Source organism: Fundulus heteroclitus, chromosome 5, assembly GCF_011125445.2.
Source record: "Fundulus heteroclitus isolate FHET01 chromosome 5, MU-UCD_Fhet_4.1, whole genome shotgun sequence".
NCBI lineage: Eukaryota > Metazoa > Chordata > Actinopteri > Cyprinodontiformes > Fundulidae > Fundulus > Fundulus heteroclitus.
This window is the reverse complement of record NC_046365.1, coordinates 14,333,552-14,351,747: the sequence shown is the minus strand read 5'-3', so window position 1 is coordinate 14,351,747 and position 18,196 is coordinate 14,333,552. Positions and strand designations below refer to the sequence as shown.

Below are 18,196 nucleotides of genomic sequence, written 5' to 3'. Positions count from 1 at the left end.
GGCTCAGTTCTCTCTTCACCACAACAGACCAGTACAGCGCCCGCTTCACTTCAGACGTTGCACCAATCCGCCTGTCGATCTCCGCTCCATCTTCCCCTCATTCGTGAACAAGACCCCAAGATACTTAAACTCCTCCATCATAAAATGTTGATTGCGATCCGAAATATTTTACAGGTCTGAACTGAAAGGAGCTCTTTGTGCTGCAGTTATGCTAGAGCAGATAAAAATTGCATGTCTTTATTTTTGTTAATGTCTACTTTTCGTGGAGTTTAATTACTTTAAGGATGGTTTAGAGTGCAACACAGACCAGCTGTGCTGCGGCGAAACTAGATGGTCATTAACAATGAAGAGGCCTATCATTTTAAATGATTTCATCTGGAGAAAATACAGATTTTCTACCCAGTATCATGTTGGTCTAGGCTCCTTAATCACAAGCTTCATCCACATTGAAGCTACTCTGATCCCCCCCAAAAAATCTGTGTTCCATTACATTACCGTACACAACATGGGACATAAAGAGCAGTGTTGTTGAACTTGGACGCTTCCTCTTCACAACCACTCCGGCCCGTCTGTGTCCCCGGAGAGCTGACATCTGTGGCAGTGCATGGTTTTCCCAGAGATGAGCCTAAGAAAAGACTCACCCAGAGCTTCCCCTCACATTTGGATGACCCCGAGGTTAGAGGCCAAGAATTGTTGAGACACTCAGAGGGGGCTTCATTCCACTTTTCTCTGGTGTTTGGATTGCCCCTTTTGGGTTTTGCACATTGGACATTTCATGCAGCTGTGGGGTGGTGATAGCTATCTTTTTTTCTTTTTTTCTTTTTTTTGGGGGGGGGAAAGGAATGGGAACACTCTGAGAAACTAATAAACGGGAAAAGGTCAATGCTGCTTGTTTTGGGTTCTAAATAACTCCATAAATTCTATGTCAGCCATATCATGTTCAATAATTCTATAAAATTCTGTTTTGTTCTCAAGCAAAGTTTTGTAAAATTTATACTCAGATTATCATCAGGGATACACCACATTCACCAGCCTCTCAAATGGGAACACTTTGGGTTTTGCACATTGGACATTTCATGCAGCTGTGGGGTGGTGATAGCTATCTTTTTTTCTTTTTTTCTTTTTTTTGGGGGGGGGGAAAGGAATGGGAACACTCTGAGAAACTAATAAACGGGAAAAGGTCAATGCTGCTTGTTTTGGGTTCTAAATAACTCCATAAATTCTATGTCAGCCATATCATGTTCACTAGTACTATAAAATTCTGTTTTGTTCTCAAGCAAAGTTTTGTAACATTTATACTCAGATTATCATCAGGGATACACTATATTCACCCGCCTCTTAATTATGCATGTTCAAATGCTGTTAATGTGAATAGCGAATCAGCCAATCATCTGAGTAGCATTTGTACATCCAGTTATGGTAGTCAACTTGCCTAAGTTTAAATCAAGCCTCCGATTGTGGTTGAATGACGAAGAAAAGTGATGTAGGTGACGTGACGTGGTTTTGGTGCCGGACGGACGGCTCTGAACGGGCAGACTGGTTCAGTTGATGGAAAGGTCACAGTAGCTCAAATAACCACCAGCTACAAACACAGTGTTCTGAACAAATACATCGATCCTTAAAGCAGATCAACTACAGCAGGAGCAGATTACGCTTGGTGCTGATTCTCTCAGGTAAGAAAAGGAAACTGAGGCTACATTTTTCACAGGTTCATCCAAAATAACCAATAATAAATTGATTGCCGAGTACAACGTGCCTCTATTTCCGATTATATTTGGCATGAACAAAAGGAAAGTATGGGCGCATCCAGCTTTGTAGCAACACTTCAGCTCAGTCACTTTGCTGTAATGATATAGCAAATATGTTCTTGGCAAACTTTGGAACCCTTTGTAACAACTGAGCGTCCCTAAATGCCACGGGGCAGTGTTGTAGTACTCGAAAACGGTCTTGGTCTCGAGACCGGTCTTAAGACCATTTTTTGATAGTCTCGGTCTTGTCTCGGACTCGACCACATTTGGTCTCGGTCTTGTCTCGGTCTCGGACATTGAGGACTCGGTATTTTATTTCAAGACCGGTCAAGACCACAACTGTGAAAATAACGCTAAATCATCAGTATCAATTTCTTTAAGATCCTTCTTTTTATTGGATGCACTCCTGATTCAAATCCAAGCAATAACCCGTCTCATTGGTAAATGCATGTTGTTGTTTTTTTAACTGCTGTCGCCCCACCCCCTTTCACCTTGAGCGCGGACTGCAGCACTTCGATTGAAAGTTACAAGTGGTTGTCTGAGAAGGGGATAAGATGTCGGCCAAATCATCGGTTATAAAATTTGGCTATTTAAATCACAAACAATACATTTGTAAAGCAACATTGAGAAAAAAGCATACAGCGCAATGTAAGTTCTGCAGTGCTTCACTATCAGAGACGGTGGGGACTACGTCCAACTTTTATCGACACCTTGAAAGAAAGCACAAAGAAAGGTAAGCTGTGTGTAAAAGTGATATTAGGAAAGCTAGCAAGTTAACGTAAGCAATTTCCTCGGTATCAAAATTATTCTACCCGGCCATCACACAGTTCTTATTTCAATATTAGCTACACATATTAAGTTAGCTAAAGTTATATATGTATGCTTTATCTTTTAGGGTGAATGTTCTCCTTTCTTATCCGCTATTTGCCACCTAGCTTGATGCACAAGTTGTCACCTAGTAGTGTTTGTGAAAACATGTCGGACATTACTGATTTAATTTAAAGAAGTGTTGATTCGTGTTGTGCATGGACAACGCTGTTTCAATTACAGCTTTCCTGAACATGTCTCCGTATTTCTGTCGGCTTCATGAGTGGATTGCAGCACATAGGTGGAAGCAGAGCAAAAATAAAAGTCTGAATAGATAATCGTAATATATTTTGGTTCTTGTTCAATACTTCTCATGAAGGAGAAGACTGATGTGGAAGTCTCTACCTATGTTTAATAACCATAATAAGGTGACGTACGTAACCATGACAGAACAATGGTTCGTAATGGTTCTGTCAATAAGTCACCATGACAGAACGTAATGGTTCGTAATGGTTCTGTCAATAAGTAACCATGACAGAACATAATGGTTCGTAATGGTTCTGTCAATAAGTAACCATGACAGAACGTAATGGTTCGTAATGGTTACGTTACAGAACGTAACCATGACAGAACGTAATGGTTCTGTCAGCATGTGCTGGCTTGTGCTGGTGGGTAACCCCAATGTCTCCAAAGCCATCATATATAATTTATTAATGTGCCAAACCTGATATGCTTAACCTTAAATAAGTTGTATTTTCTTGCATTGGTCCTACAATTAACATTATTAAGGGAAGTGAGCAAATGCAGTTAACCTTGAGAGACTGAGTCGACTGGACATATAATAACATCCTGTTCCTAAGTTAGATTTTTTCTTTCTCATGAAAAACAATTATGAGACAGTGAATGAATTCATTCACTGTCTCATAATTATGAACTAAGGTCAATGTAAGTTACATTGACCTTAGGAGCTGGATATAGCTCCTGACATTGAAGATAAGACGTGGAGGTGATGCTCTGTTGTTTGGCTGTGGGAACTAGTCTATAGATATAAGCAGAGAGTGAAGAGACTAATATGCCTCACCTTATGAAAAATTAATAAATTAGTTGCTTTGTATGGATATAGGCAAATTACTTTTAGAAACCACATTGTTATGTTGCCATTTACAATTTCAGGTCAATAAGTAACTTTTTACCAGTTCACTCTCTATGGTTCATACCATATCAGTCATTTAACTTACTTGTTTATCCATTTCAAAAATGTGATGGCCAAAATACCATTGATTTGCATTTTGTTTATCTACATGCGTTTCTAGTAACATTACATTACACATATTTGACATGTATTTGTAAAGTTCCTACTTATTTTTAAGGTTGTTTTCTTATGTAATTGATGTTCATATGATCAGATAAACTGATTTCTATGTCCTATTTATTAGGTTCCTGGAATACAAGGCAGGGCAACAGAGTGATGTCACACAGCCAACAATATCGTTATTTACACAGAAAGTGCAGCTCTACAGCCCACAATCGCCAAGGCAGCAAGCCATCAGTGAAGCCATTGTTCAAGATTTGATCATTGGATGTTGTCTGCCCCTCTCCCTCGTGGAAAATGGACACTTTAAACACTTTCTTGAAGTCCTGGACAGTAAATACACACCAATCTCTAGAAAAACAGTTTCTGAGAGACGAATTCCAGAATTGGTCAGAAAAGTCAAGGAAACTGTCTTGGAGAAACTGAAGACCCAGTCGTCTGTGTCATTAACAACTGACCTTTGGTCTGATCGCAGGCTACGCTCCTTTCTTGGGGTGACTGCCCATGTGTGCTACAAATCTAAAGATTGCTATGCACTTGAATCCTACCTGCTGGACTGTAGGCGTTTTACAGGGAGGCATACTGGAGAGCACATTGCGTCTGCCTTTGAGGAGATCACTGAGGAATATGGTATTCGTGACAAAATTAGCTATATCATAACAGACAATGCACCCAATATGAAATGTGCTTTCAAAGTACACATGCCCCAGCAGCAATCTGATGACAGTGAGAGTGAAGAGGATAATTTAGATGACAAGCACTTGTGGGAGGACATTAATTCAGAGGAAGACATTGACTTACCATGGTCATCTGGTGAACGTCTTTCCTGCTTTGCACACTCTCTCCAGTTAGTTGTGCATGATGGTATGAAGGAGGTCAAGACCATTTCTCGCACCATAGCAAAAACGTCAAAGTTCGCAACCCTTTTACATAGCAGCTCACAATTTAAAGATAAGTTTGAGGCTGCATTTGGCACCAATAAAAGTGTTCCAGCTGCAAATACAACTCGTTGGAACAGTACATTTAAACAAGTACAGGCCCTTACAACTCTAGAACACAAATCACTCAGTGAAATGTGCAACAAAGACTATGAGGATGTCGTGTTCAGTGCGCGGGAGTGGAACCAGCTAAAGGAGCTATGTATAGTTCTTTCTCCATTTGCTGAAGCAACAGAGCTGACCCAAGGGGAAAGATCAGTGACTATTAGTATGGTGGTTCCAACTGTACTGGACTTGAACACACACCTCCTCAAGATGGAGGAGACCCGAATGCAGTGCCGGCCGTTGATCAGAGCCCTCCAGCAGTCTCTGGTGAAAAGATTTTCTGGAATCTTTACAAAAACAAACATGGCCAAATACAGTGGAAGAGAGGAACCTTTTAACCATGATGTGTACTTCTTTGCTGCCATGCTGGATCCACAGTTTGGCTTAAGCTGGGTGGATTTAGATGTTACCAACGGAGGTAATGCAGCATCGGTGAAGAAGTTCAGAGATGAACTTAAGAAGACACTGACAGGTTGGTATGCATTTTTCTTTGCTGAAAAAAAAGTCTTATTTGCAAAATTATAAATCTTAAAATGTCTTAAATTCGTAGCACATAAAGCCTTAAATCATAAAGTGGAATTTATAGTCTTCTTTTCATCAGTTTACTTTTGTCATAAACATTATTTTGTACACTCAAAGTTCTTGAAAACTAACACAGTCATTGTGTTTGTGTTTTTCAGACACATTGATCTTTGGGGTGGAGAACATGGAGAGTACAGATGACAAGTGCTCAGAAGCCATGAATGTGGATCCAACCAGTCATTCGCCACCAGCCAAATGCCCTCGACTTCTGTCACGCTACAAGGCACATAAGAAGCACAGCTCCTCTGTCCAGAATTCAAGTATTGCAACACAATTAAACAGATACTTTAATGATATAAGAGACTGTGACAGTGACAATGCTCTTGCCTTCTGGGGAGAAAACCAGTCCAAATATCCTCAACTGCACAATTTGGCTTTGAAAGTGCTATCCGTCCCTGCCTCCTCTGCACCAGTGGAAAGGGTTTTTAGTCGAGGAGGCATTGTAATGAGACCCCATCGTGCACGTTTAGGTGCAAAAATGCTGCAGTCTCTAATCTTTCTGAAGTGCAATGAAACCTTACTTTAAACTAATTTTATGTATCACCTACTTTATTTCAACCACTGTTCAACTACATGGTTATCCTTGTTCTCGAGTTTTGCCATTGACGTTTTCTAAAGCTTTGGCGTATTATGAAACTGCTTCCAGTTGTATAATTTTATTTTTGAAACGCATGCAGTTGGGCCTCTAAATGTCAGATTTCTTTATTATGTATGTTATGTATAAGTTGCTACATCCATTCAACAGCAGAGTTAAAGATGCAGTATGTAACTTTGTTAAAACAAAAAAATATCTTTGTAAAAGTTATATAGTTTTTTTTATATATTTATGTCACTATGTTGTGTCAGTATGTTATGAGACCGACAAGCTGTGAAAATATTGAGCTCCTCTGCCTTTTCTCCATGTTCCCAGTGCTAACTGGAGAAATACACTGCTTGGTCAAAAACAAACCATCTGATCCAGCAAAAGGGTCTTAGAACTGATAAAAGTCAGTCATGTTTTTGTGCACGTATTTCAATGGGGTTTGTATTTCTGCAGATGGCAGTAGTCGCTCAGGGAGGAAGTGAAGGAGATCAATCTTTTTTTCAACAAATTATCTGTCTCATAACATATTGTCACAACTTAGTGATAGATATAGATTTATTTAAGAAAAGTTATATAATGTAGCTATAATCTGTATACGAGAGAGAAACGAGAGAAATGATTGGCATTTTTTCAGTTTTACATATTTGCACATGGTTTTGAAATAGCACATTTAAAAACAACATAAATGTATGTACTGTTCATGAAAGGCAGAGAAAATACTATTTTGATCGACTTTGATTGTTTGAAATTCTGTGATTACAACATAGAAGTACTAAATAAAGATGTTTATGTTTATTCCAGTTCTCTGTGTAAAATATCTAGGTGTTTTTACGTGAATGTGGGTCTTTTAGATCAATTTTAGTGATTTTGATCATGTTTCACATTTTATTGTCACATACTGGCGCTGGTCTTGGTCTTGACTCGGTCTCGACTTCCCTCGGTCTTGGTCTTGACTTGGTATCGGACCCTAAAAGTCTTGGTCTTGTCTCGGTCTCGATACACTCTGGTCTTGGTCTTGTCTTGGTCTCGGGTTAGGTGGTCTTGAACACAACACTGCCACGGGGTAATGAACCGTGTCGTAAAACATGGAAATCAGTTCACTGTACTCCAATGGCTTCCCCAGTCACCAGATTCTAAATGAACAGAGTGCCATTGGGGTGCAGTGAAACATAAGATTATCATCACGGTTGTTCGCCTGACAAATCCGCTGCAATGGTGTGACGCTTTCCGGTCAATATAGAGCAAAATTCAACTTCTTGTTGAATGTTTGCCATAATTATTTAGGACAGTCCTGAAAGCAAAAGGCAATCTTCTCTGAGCAAAGTGTACCTAATAAAGTGGACAGTCTTTTTTCTTTTTTTTTTTTTTTTTTTTTGTTAAGAACACTTGTCAGGTTACAAGAAGACAAATTGGAAAAAAAGTAAAAGCACACTCGAGATATAACTGCCAAAACATTAGAGCAATCTCTTGGCGTAAAGCCAGCAGGCTTACAAGGCAGCAAGTCTGTTACTAATCAGAACCAAGTGGGGGGAGTCTTGTCCAGCGAGCAGAGCAGAAGCAGAGTGAAGGAAAAAACGGCAAGAAGAATGGTTTAAAGAAGGGGATAAATTACCCTTTTTTTAAAAAACAGTGGGTAGGGAGCTAACATTGAAGAAAAGTTTTTTTTCTTAGTTTTTCTTTCTTTTTTCTTTCTTTTTTTTTTTTTTTTTACAAATGTTGAAGATTCTTCAGACAGGCGATGGGGGCTTCTGTGATGCGATTCATACTCCCTGTCAAAAACCAGCAGGGAGGAGACCTGATGCGAAGATGGGAAGAACGGAGGGGAGAAGGGGTGGAGTGAGGAAAAGAAAAGCCAGCCCCTATTACACCACCTCAGCTCTTTGGCACTCAGATGTCAGCAAAAAAAAAAACCCTCTAATGTGATCAAGATGGAAGCTGTCCATGGACGTCTCCCTTCTCCACGGCTTTCCGTCTGCCTTCGGGGGCTCCGGCACTTGTCCACTGATCCAAGAGCAAGGGGTGCTGACCGGAGTCTCGAAAATGGCTCACACAGATTGTGATTAAGGACCGGATTCAAAATACGCTGGAGAGAGCGTGATTCATACTTCCTTAAATGTGGAGGAATCGCTTCTGGTAAAATGAATGAGAAGGCAGCTGGTGGATCTCCTTGGATACCTGCGATTTAAGCTGTTTGTTGGAATATATATATATCCATCTGATGGACAGGAAAATAATCCAGAGATAGTGGAATTTATTGTAAGATGCTGTGTCACTTTTTGGAGAATGTATAAAATGTAAATATTGGTGTTCGACTCCAATGTGGGTCGTTATTTGGATATCAGTGGTCGGTCTAATGAGCCCGTAGAATGTGTAATTGTTTTTGAAAAAAAGGAAATCTATTCAGACTTTTAGTAATACTTGCATTCAGTTTAATACCAAATATGGTAGCTCATCCACAGATTCATTCCTTAAACAGCGACTTTTTGGGAAAGTACGACTTCTTCAGAACGTTTTAATTGGGTATCAGTCCAGTGTCATACTGGGCAGATTCCTTTTTTAATTTTTTTTAATGTTTTTTTAAAGTCAGTTGTTCAGTCACAGTTACAGTGACTGGACACACTGTCCATGCTGCACTTTTACAGCTTAAACAGCTTAAACAGAATACTGTGATGTGATGTAAACAACAACCCTACAGTTAGATAAAATCATTTATCCTGGCTTGGATCTCTTAGGTCTCACAATGAATCTTAACGCAACGCACACTTAAGTCGACTGTCAGCTGCTGTTTGTTTTTTTGTTTTATTTTTCGTTCCCTTAATATATGTCATTCCCTTTTTTGTGGGTAGGTATTATGACAGTTGTGATGTTGAGATCCTAAAAAGTGAACAAGACAGCTTCAGAGTCTTTGCTTTGTTTGGTTTATCTGCCAAAAAAAATCTTAAAGTAAAAACATCTGCTCTGGCTCAGGGTGACTGACTGTAGTCGGCAAGCTATAAAGTAATAATTGGAAAGACATTGCTTTGGAAACATAATGGTTTCCCTTGTTAGATCAACATAACAAGGCTTTTTGACGTCTTATACTGGTCCAATTTATAAGTTCCCATGGTACTAGGAATGCAGAGCAGTTGCAATCCTCGAACTTTCACCCACTGCTTCCTGTTAACTCGAGAAGCAGGACGTGATTTACCGTACTGTCATCTGGACATTCAGTTACTGTAAACCTATAACTAGCAAGCGCTTGATGCTTGTTCCTCCCGTTTCTCCTCTTGATTACAGCAAATCTGGTTGTCCGATTTAGCCTGCATCCCTATGGGATAGTACTTGCTTTCCATCATGTCTGTTGCTGTGCGGAAAAGAAGTTGGGAGGAACATGTGACTCACCCATCGGGATTACAGTACAGCTACGATGATCTGGATCTGGTGTGCTGTCATGGGATCAACAGAGACGGACTCTGGGTGGGCTCTGGGGCTTTAAAGCAGGGCCGACAGACGAGGTGTGCCTCCATGCCAGAGGGCTGCCAGCTGCCTTCAGATGACCTGGGCCAAACCCCTTTGGTCGAAGCCTTTGCTGTTGACGACGTTGATGAATCCGGACGCTTGAGGCAAACCGGAAACAGTGTAAAGTTAAATTTTCAGGAGTCAGTTCACGGGTTGGTGGGTCCTGACCTTCCACAGAGGAATCCCAATTCAGCGCATCTCCCAGCCACAAACGCTGGGATTTCTGCAGCCCTGTGTTGTTACTCAAACAGTGACATCTCTAGCGTTAACACTTCTGCTGCAACTGATGATCAGAGTGTGAAATCCGTTCACAACGACACGGTAATAGGAACAGAAAGAAGTCTGGGTTGCTTCTTCGAGCGTGATGTTGCCTTTGAAGGCCTTGAAGTGCAACAATACATCTCTATCTCTTCAAATAAGGGACCTCCATTGTCTGGATCCGCCGTTGAGAAGCCTGGCAAACCTCCAACCCATCAGCAGACAAAGGAGAGCCACACAGAGGGTTACAGCAGATCTCCTGAAATCCCTGAGGTCACACTCAACCGCTGCGCCGCCGCCAAACAGGAACCTCAAACCAACTGCCCAGATGTTGAAGGAATTATTTCCACCTCCGACCAAGCTGGTGCATGGGGACCGGTTTTTGCGCTGCAAAATTCTGCTGATACAATGGAGAGTGGCAATGCGTTGTCACTGCCTAAAGCGTCTTTGAAGCCATTTTTGACTTTTACAATAGATGACGAACGTGACAAGGGATTTACTGAAAGCCAGAGCGCAGTTTTTGTTCACAACCTGGGTGGACCGAACGAGTTGGAAACTAAAAATGAAAATGAAGGACTCAATCATTTACGAAACGTTCAAGGTGAGCCAGACTATTCTAACTGTGCTGTGGCGTTAGATCAGGCCAGTGATTGTGAAATCTCCAAAGACCTGAACCTTCCCTCCGCTGCCAAACAGGAGCTTCAGTTTGACTTCCCAGATGTTAAAGGGATTATTTCCATCTCTGATCAAGCTGGTGAAGGAGGTTCTATATTTGTGCTGCAAAATTCAGCTGACACGATGGACAGCGGTAGCACATCGTCGACGCAACCTGTTGTGGGTTCTTTGCTGGAGGAACAATGTGACCAAAGATTTACTCAAAGCCAGAGCACGGTTTTTGCGTGCGGACTGGATGGACCGGATGACTCGGAAGCTCTGAACGAAAATGCAGGACTTGCTCATCACCCCGGAAACGTCCAAGTCAAGCAGGATTCTTGTTACGTCGCCATGGCTTTAGGTGAGGGAAACGATTGTGAAACGCTTAACCAGAATATGGCTGAGCAGCGTGACTTTGCGAAAACCACAGGGAACTGGCCTCAGTTGCCGGAAAGCGCAGATGAAGGAGAGCCAGCCGTAGCATATCAGACTAAAGTTAAAAATCAGTGTCCGACATCACTCAAAACTGTATCGTCTGAACACCAGAGTACTGGAAATCCGGAAAGAGAGTCCAAGCAGACAAGCACAATTTTGTGTGCAGGACAAACTTCTCTAAGTCAGTCATTGGATAACATGGTTCAGAGCTCGCTACCCAACGAGTCGACTATGTGCAAGGATGCGAACGTAACTCCGCCTGTTGAAAATAACACTTCGAAGCTGGTGACCATTCCAGAGATCCGCCTGGTTGAGGCAGATGACGACTGTTTGGTAAAAGCTAGAGGGAAAACTAAAGCTGACGTTACTGAAAATCCAGCTCACAACACCCATCTGCATAATAAACACCAGGCGACTGAGCAACACCTGAACCTTCCCTTCCTCTCTAAAGAGGTCAGCGATGGGTTCCATGGCAACCAAACCTCTGGCTTGAGTGAGTCACCTTGTTCCGAGGTGGCAGATGGTCACAGGGGAAACCACAGCCCGGGGGACGGAGCTGCCGCAACGGGGGAGTCGGATGAGGCCGTGCTCTCAGCTGTTTCCAGCGACATGCCCCTGTCCAGCTCAGATGTCCGTGAGACAGGAGATCAGAAAGAGGACAGCGTGGCCAAGGTGCGGATGAGAAAGGTAAGACACGTAGAAACCTTGCACTTTGACTTTCCCCGTGGTTGTGCAGGAACTGTGAGTCCAGGAACATATCTGTCAAAACAAGCAGAAACCTTACTTTAAATAAATGTCTGACAAATAAGCTACCCCACACTCTGGCAACGTGGCTTGGAAAACAATGACTTCACCCTTACGTGCTTTCAGATCTCTGCGAGTGGTGGGAAAGGGGGAGGCGGGGGGGTCTGTGAAACGTTGTACTCTTCCTCAACCCCTCGTTGCAGAACAAGGTCCTATAAGGGCATGGAAGCCTTAATAGCAAAGGCAGTTGGAAGTTTAAAGCAATCTACGGGGTGAAATGCTCAGACTGTTCTTAGTTTTGTTTTTGTTTTTTTTACAGTAAACTAATTTTTTTCCGTTTTTTGTTCTTATATTTGCAAGCTTGTTATATAAATTTTTACAAAAAAAGACACTTTGTGGACTTTGATTCGTTGGTGCAAAGGAAAAATCAGAGAACTTCTTGAATAAACTTCTTGATTATTCCATTTAAAATAGCAGTAAGCTTTACCCTTGCGGTAAAAACAATGCAAGGTCCTTTGAGCAGGCTAAATATGTGGACTACATCCTGATTGTGAGAGATATTATCCTTATACTATATTTTCCATACATGTGAATCTCCTACAGTTGAGCAGCCTCTTGTGAACAGTACGTCTTCTTTTTTCTGACAAAATCATTTAAATACAATAGAACATAGAGACTAATATAGAGTGCTTTGCAAAAAGCATCACTTTTTGTCAGATGTTAACCAAACTTCAATATATTTTATCGGGATTTTTTGTGATAGGCCAACAGAAGGCCGCACATATTTGTGAATTTGAAGGAAAACGATGCAAGGTTTTCAGAGGTGTACATTTCCATCAAACTCAAGTAAACACCGTGTGTAGTCTTTTGGATGATGCCTCTGCTGACTTTGCACTTCCTGAGACAGAGGCTATGGCTCACTCCGTTTTTAATGGTACGAGCTCAGTTACACTGGATGAAGAACATATGAAGAACATATGCACCAGCCTCAAGTCATGTGTGGCCTCTGACGGGTTTTCTTCAAGTTCTGCGTTTAGCTCAATTGATCTTACATCAACTCTGAAAAGCTTGCATGTCCCTATGAAATCAAAGCATACCCACGGCATGATGCTGCCACCACTGCACAGAACTTTCTAACGTCGAATCAGAGCACCTCCAGCCACGGGTTTGCTGGGTCACCATTATGGCTTTTTACAGCGAGCAAACAAGACCTGCTATGACTGTTCTTCAACAATAGCTTTCTTGTTGCTAATCTTCAATAAATGTCAGATTTGTGGACGTGAAAATCTGACATTAGCTGTCCTTTCAACAATTTGTCCCACGTGAGCGGTGGATCTCTGTAGCTCCTCCAGAATCGTCATGGGCCTCTTGGCTGCTTCCCTGATTATTGCTGTCCTTGCTCTGCTTGTTGTTTCTATTTTTCTGATGATGAACTAACCAGTCCTCCGAGATATTTTCAAAGCTTGGTTAATAGTTTCACAACCCAATTCTGCTTTAAACTTCTCAACAATTTCATGCCCGAACTCTCTGCATTGTTCCTTGATCGGTTGTTCAGCAATGCACCAGCCAATCTTCATTAATACAGTAGATCATTCATTCTTTTTACTAAGTATGTTACTTCTGGATGTGAATAGTTGCACATATAATATTTGACCATCAATCCATAGATAAAGCAAATATGATCTAAAGCTGCAAAGGAAAGAGATGAAAGTCATGGTTTTCTTAGGGTATGTAGCCGTCAAGGTTTTGTTTGAAAACACATAAGAGCAAAATAAAATTTTAATCCCCTTAAAAGTGCATTTTTCTGCAACTAAGATCTGTTTAAGGCAGCAAGAACCTGGAAGGATCTCCTGCTCTTTCTAATGATGAAATCCCCAGTCGACCATGTGGCCGTTGCAGGTTCAGCCTGTAAAATGAAGCCATCTGGTTTGCAAAAGGGCTTGAGATTAAACTGATATTGGCTTTTGTTTCTGTGTTTATTTGTTTTAGCAACAAGGCTTATCCTAACCCTCAGGGCCAAAATGGCTCAACTGTCATCTATCTCTGACCAGATGACTTGGCAAACATCCCCTCCCAACCCTGAGTGCTCCGTTACTAAGCCTTTCTGTTTGCATTTAAAAATGATGTGTTGTGAGAAATATACCAGAATCTGAAAACAAAGGGAGGGTACAGGAACCAAACTTTCTCAGAACAGCAAAACGTTGCCTCTGATGGTGCTGGATTTGTCCTACTCTGTTTTTTTTTTTTTGTCTTAGCGCTGCAGTTTAGTGGCTGTTATTGCCATCCTGAGACAGATGCTTTTGTTCATTCATACAGGCCTCGTAAGGATGTCATTGTTTTACTACGGTACAATGTTTGATTGTAATACTTTGCCAAGGACACAGTGTATACGTGACGCCTTGAGCTAGGAATGCTGCCGCATGCATGTGCGTGAAGTGACATTCTGTGACCTGATTATCTGCTCCCTCTGCAAACCCAATCAAGACAGATTTTTTTTAAAATTCTAATTGCGCTCCGACGAGAAAATAAATGCAGGCAAAAGTCACGAGACGCGCTCAGGAATGGCAGCGGGAACGAGCGAAGCTGTAGCCCCAGACCATCGGCCCCGCACACTCACATCACCCCCCATTTCTGAGCCAATGAATGTTGTCATGCATACACACCCAGCGTTGTAAAACTGATCTCAGTAGAAGGAGCCACAGTTACCACTTTAGGGGGATGTTTTCAATTAAATCGCTAAAGTTTTTACTTTATCCTAAATAACCCAGTGAGATTTGCCCATAATGCCAGGAAATAGTCGCGATATGAGAAGCAGACCTATGGCCGCAAGTTTCGATGCACATGCAATCATAAACTGCGTGTGTGTCATAAGCGGTGCCTTGTTAAATGTTTATTAGGGGTCTGTCAGCCTTGTAACAAGGTTTGTTCAGGACTCACAGCCATTACTTTTCTTGCGGTAGTTTTCTGAAGAGAAACTCAGGCTCAATGCCACACCCAGACTTTTGACAGGAGATAAGCTGAAGGAAAAGAAAATGTATTGCTATAGCATAAACGCCTCAGAGAGAGGGTTTTACACGTGTTTAATAATTTGTGCAACACAAGCCTACAGGGATGGGGCAGGTAGCGCTGGACTGTATCTAGTTAAGCTTGTCTTACTGAGGTTAAGCCACCTGAGGTCAGTGTGAAACTTGTTATACAAGGAATGATTGGGAGAGGAATGCAGATATGTTGAATATGAGAAAAGCTTCAGGTACTGGAGCTCAAATGATGTCGGAAATTATAGAATAATCTTTATCTATTTAATATGGCAAGAATTTCCCTAACAGACTGATTTCTTCGTTCAGCGAGAACATGCTCGTTTGGACTCCATGGTGCTGCTGCTGATGAAGCTGGACCAGCTGGACCAGGAAATTGAGAACGCTCTCAGTGCCACCTCCTCCATGGACAACACCCCGACTCTTAATCGCCGTCATCACTTGGTATGTTGCAATGCCAGGTTTTGCTCCGAGCATCTCTTGAGTTTAAAACAGTTCTTAAAACAGGTTGGCAGGTATAAGTGATAACACCTTACAGTGTACAAAGTAACAGAATTTTAATATATATATAAAATATTCATTTGTTTCAATATGTTTATTTAAAAATGGACAATGATAAACATATTAACTGTTCATAAGAGTGAGCCAACAGGCTGCTTTTAATCTGTAATGCCTGATGTAGGTACATTTGTTACCACCCTTTGTAAAATGTGCATTAAAAGCATTAAATAGGTTCTATTTAATTCATTTTATATATAGAGCTCCAATTCACAACACATGTCCTCTCAATGTTACGAATGCTGCTGGAGAACCCGATATTCAGCCGGACAGAGAGCTTCGTTTCCTAAAAGTTTATTGCAGAATGTGAATAATGGCCGATGAGGCAGGCGGTCAGTAATGGGTAGAACCAATACTGAACAGGAGTTGCAGGCGGCGACAGACTTGAGCAGAATGATGAAGGCAGGAGGTGATCAACCAGAACAGGAAGCGCAAACAGCTGGACCTCACAGAAAACGGGGCAGAAAACCTCACAGAAAACAGGGCAGCCTGCAGGAACTGGAACTGAGGAAGTGAGGGCTGAACACGGACAAAGATTCAGAGTCCAACAGGCTGGGCACACAGAAACTGAGAGTGACAAGGCAGTGGTGCACATGAGGCAAAACGAGGCGATCTGGCAGAGAGTGGATCAGTGACTTGCAGCATTCACTCCTCCCGGATGAGCATATAGCAACAGTGGACAGCTGCTTGCATTGTGTCGTTGACTTTTCAGCAATCCCTCACACTGAGCATGCATGTGGCGACAGTGGAGAGGAAAACTCCCCTTTAATAGGAAGAGACCTCCAGCAGAACCAGGCTCTGTGTAAACGGCCACCTGCCACAACCATTTAGGGGTTTGGGAAGACAGGGCATACAAAAAAAACATACACAGAAGCAGTGATTCAGGAGTCCTTTCTATGGGATTATAAATAAAAGTTAATTGTAGTAGTAGTAGATTCTTTAGTGGCTTCATCTATGGGAGAATAAAATAAAAGCAGGTAAGCTCTGAACCAGTTTTCAAGTCTATAGAATGAAAGACAGCACACCGAGTTTTTTATTGTTATTTTTTATTATTATTATTATTATTATTATTATTATTATTATTATTATTATTATTATTATTATTATTATTATTATTATTATTATTAATAATAATAATAATAATAATAATAATAATAATTGTTTTCAGTAACCAAGTTATACACATTATATAAATTCATTGCTTACATACTGATGTTTTAAAGCCCTTATTTTTGTTAATAATGATGTTTTTGCGGACATATAATGAAAACATGACATTTAAGATTAGAATATTACATCAAACAGATAAGAAATTAAATTTTAGCTCAGAAATGTGGACTTAAAGCGATAGTTTCCTGTTCAGAAACACTTTTTGTTATGCTGGGTAAAATTGTCCTTCCAACCTGAAAGTAGTCAATACATTATGTATTAAAAAAAATTATCTCTGAGACAGCTGCATGCCTGTAAAAATCTGAACAATCACCAGCGCAAAAGCAGGTAAGACGGTCTTGCACATGCGCAGGTACTCAAAAGGGGACTTAGGGAAACTTCCAGAAAAATCCCAGACCCTAACTCTAAAGCTGCAGTAGGGGGTTTGGAGAAACACAGACAGCTCCTCCCCCACAGCCTTCTGTGCTGCTCCAGTGTTGTCTTGTCTTTGTTTTCTGACCCTGTGTCACTCCAGAAATTGGCAGTTTACCTGTAAAGCAGGTTGTTTCTCGGCCATTTCTCTGCATAACTACAACCCACCAGCAATTTTGAGCTTAAATGACGGTAGCGCTGTGCAGGGAAGGGGGTATGAGCAGCGTGTACAGGAGAGTGATTGATACCGCTAATCAATCAGACATTCCTCCTGGCGCTGATTGGTTGTTTCTGAGTGGGAGCCGTGTATTTCTGCAAATGGCAGTAGGACCACTGGGAGGAGCCAGAGGAGCTTTTTTTTTCCCCCCACAGATGATGTATCTCATATTTTACTGTCTAGACATAGTGACAGTTTTAGCAAATATGTTAAAACACCATTTATACAGTGGTAACTGACAACAGTTTTAATGAAAAGTATGTTTAATTCTTGCTGAAAGGTTGTTATTTTCAAAAGGTACTTTTATTCTGACAAATGAGCCTCATTGGAACGTATATTCAAATTTATTGAATATGACAGTATGGGTACCCCTAATCTTTTGTCAACAAATCCAACAGAAATTATATAACTGAATATCTAAATTAGAAACCCATGACTTACCAGACTGTGGTTTCATGTGCTCTTTAAAACACCAGGACACGAGTTTGTCAAAAGTAGTTACTTCTTAGTGTGGGATTTTTACTAACCGAATAAATGTATTCAGAATAAAGGTTATATTGTTCTAAATTCTTCTGTGTGAGATTGTGCTACAGGAATAAAAGCTCTTAACCCAGTGTTGCCAAGAATTATAGCCAGCACTCTTCAACCTGTTAAGTAGCTCAGGTTAGGCTTTGCTGGGTTTTTCTATTCATGGACAACATTAGTGAAACTTTAACCTCCTTTCATCTTTTCCATAAATGTCTTTACTTTATCATATTTCATACAGTCTCCAACAAATTTGGGTTTCATTTGTGCAGGAGACCAATCAAGGGCCTACACCAGCAGGTTCACTAGCCCTCCCACCTCTACATACAACTGGAGCTTTCTCATCTGGATCTGTAAAATCCCATGGAGCCAAATCTAAAAGTGGGGTAGGTACAAAAGCGATATCTTTGTGAAGCCTGATTTCCTCCATTTGGTGGCAAGAGGTTTTTCTTATTCTTTACAATTTTCATACCATGTATCAAAAAAGGTGATCACAATTACATTGTTTTTTCTACATTTTTCCCACACATAAAGCCATGGTCATACTTGGCTAGAAGACCCGACTTTTCCCCCCTATCTTTGCAAGATTATCAGAACATTGTTTGCACAAGTTTGT

General features: G+C 41.1%; 1 protein-coding gene and 1 long non-coding RNA gene across 2 annotated transcripts in view; both read left to right on the top strand.

Moving 5' to 3' along the window:
• The first annotated feature begins 5,230 nt into the window (after positions 1–5,230).
• LOC118563130 lies at positions 5,231–6,870 on the top strand. The gene is made up of 2 exons (XR_004931038.1): positions 5,231–5,382; positions 5,591–6,870. It is a non-coding gene; the product is annotated as an uncharacterized LOC118563130 (long non-coding RNA).
• Positions 6,871–8,881: 2,011 nt separating this feature from the next.
• dlc1 (DLC1 Rho GTPase activating protein) overlaps positions 8,882–18,196 on the top strand; it is a 116,476-nt gene continuing 107,161 nt past the window's right edge. Inside the window, exons 1-3 of the mRNA XM_012865493.3 lie at positions 8,882–11,607; positions 15,009–15,143; positions 17,853–17,966. Of these exons, the coding sequence (XP_012720947.3) occupies positions 9,409–11,607; positions 15,009–15,143; positions 17,853–17,966 (2,448 nt within the window). The 5' untranslated portion in view covers positions 8,882–9,408. The remainder of the gene's footprint in view (positions 11,608–15,008; positions 15,144–17,852; positions 17,967–18,196) is intronic.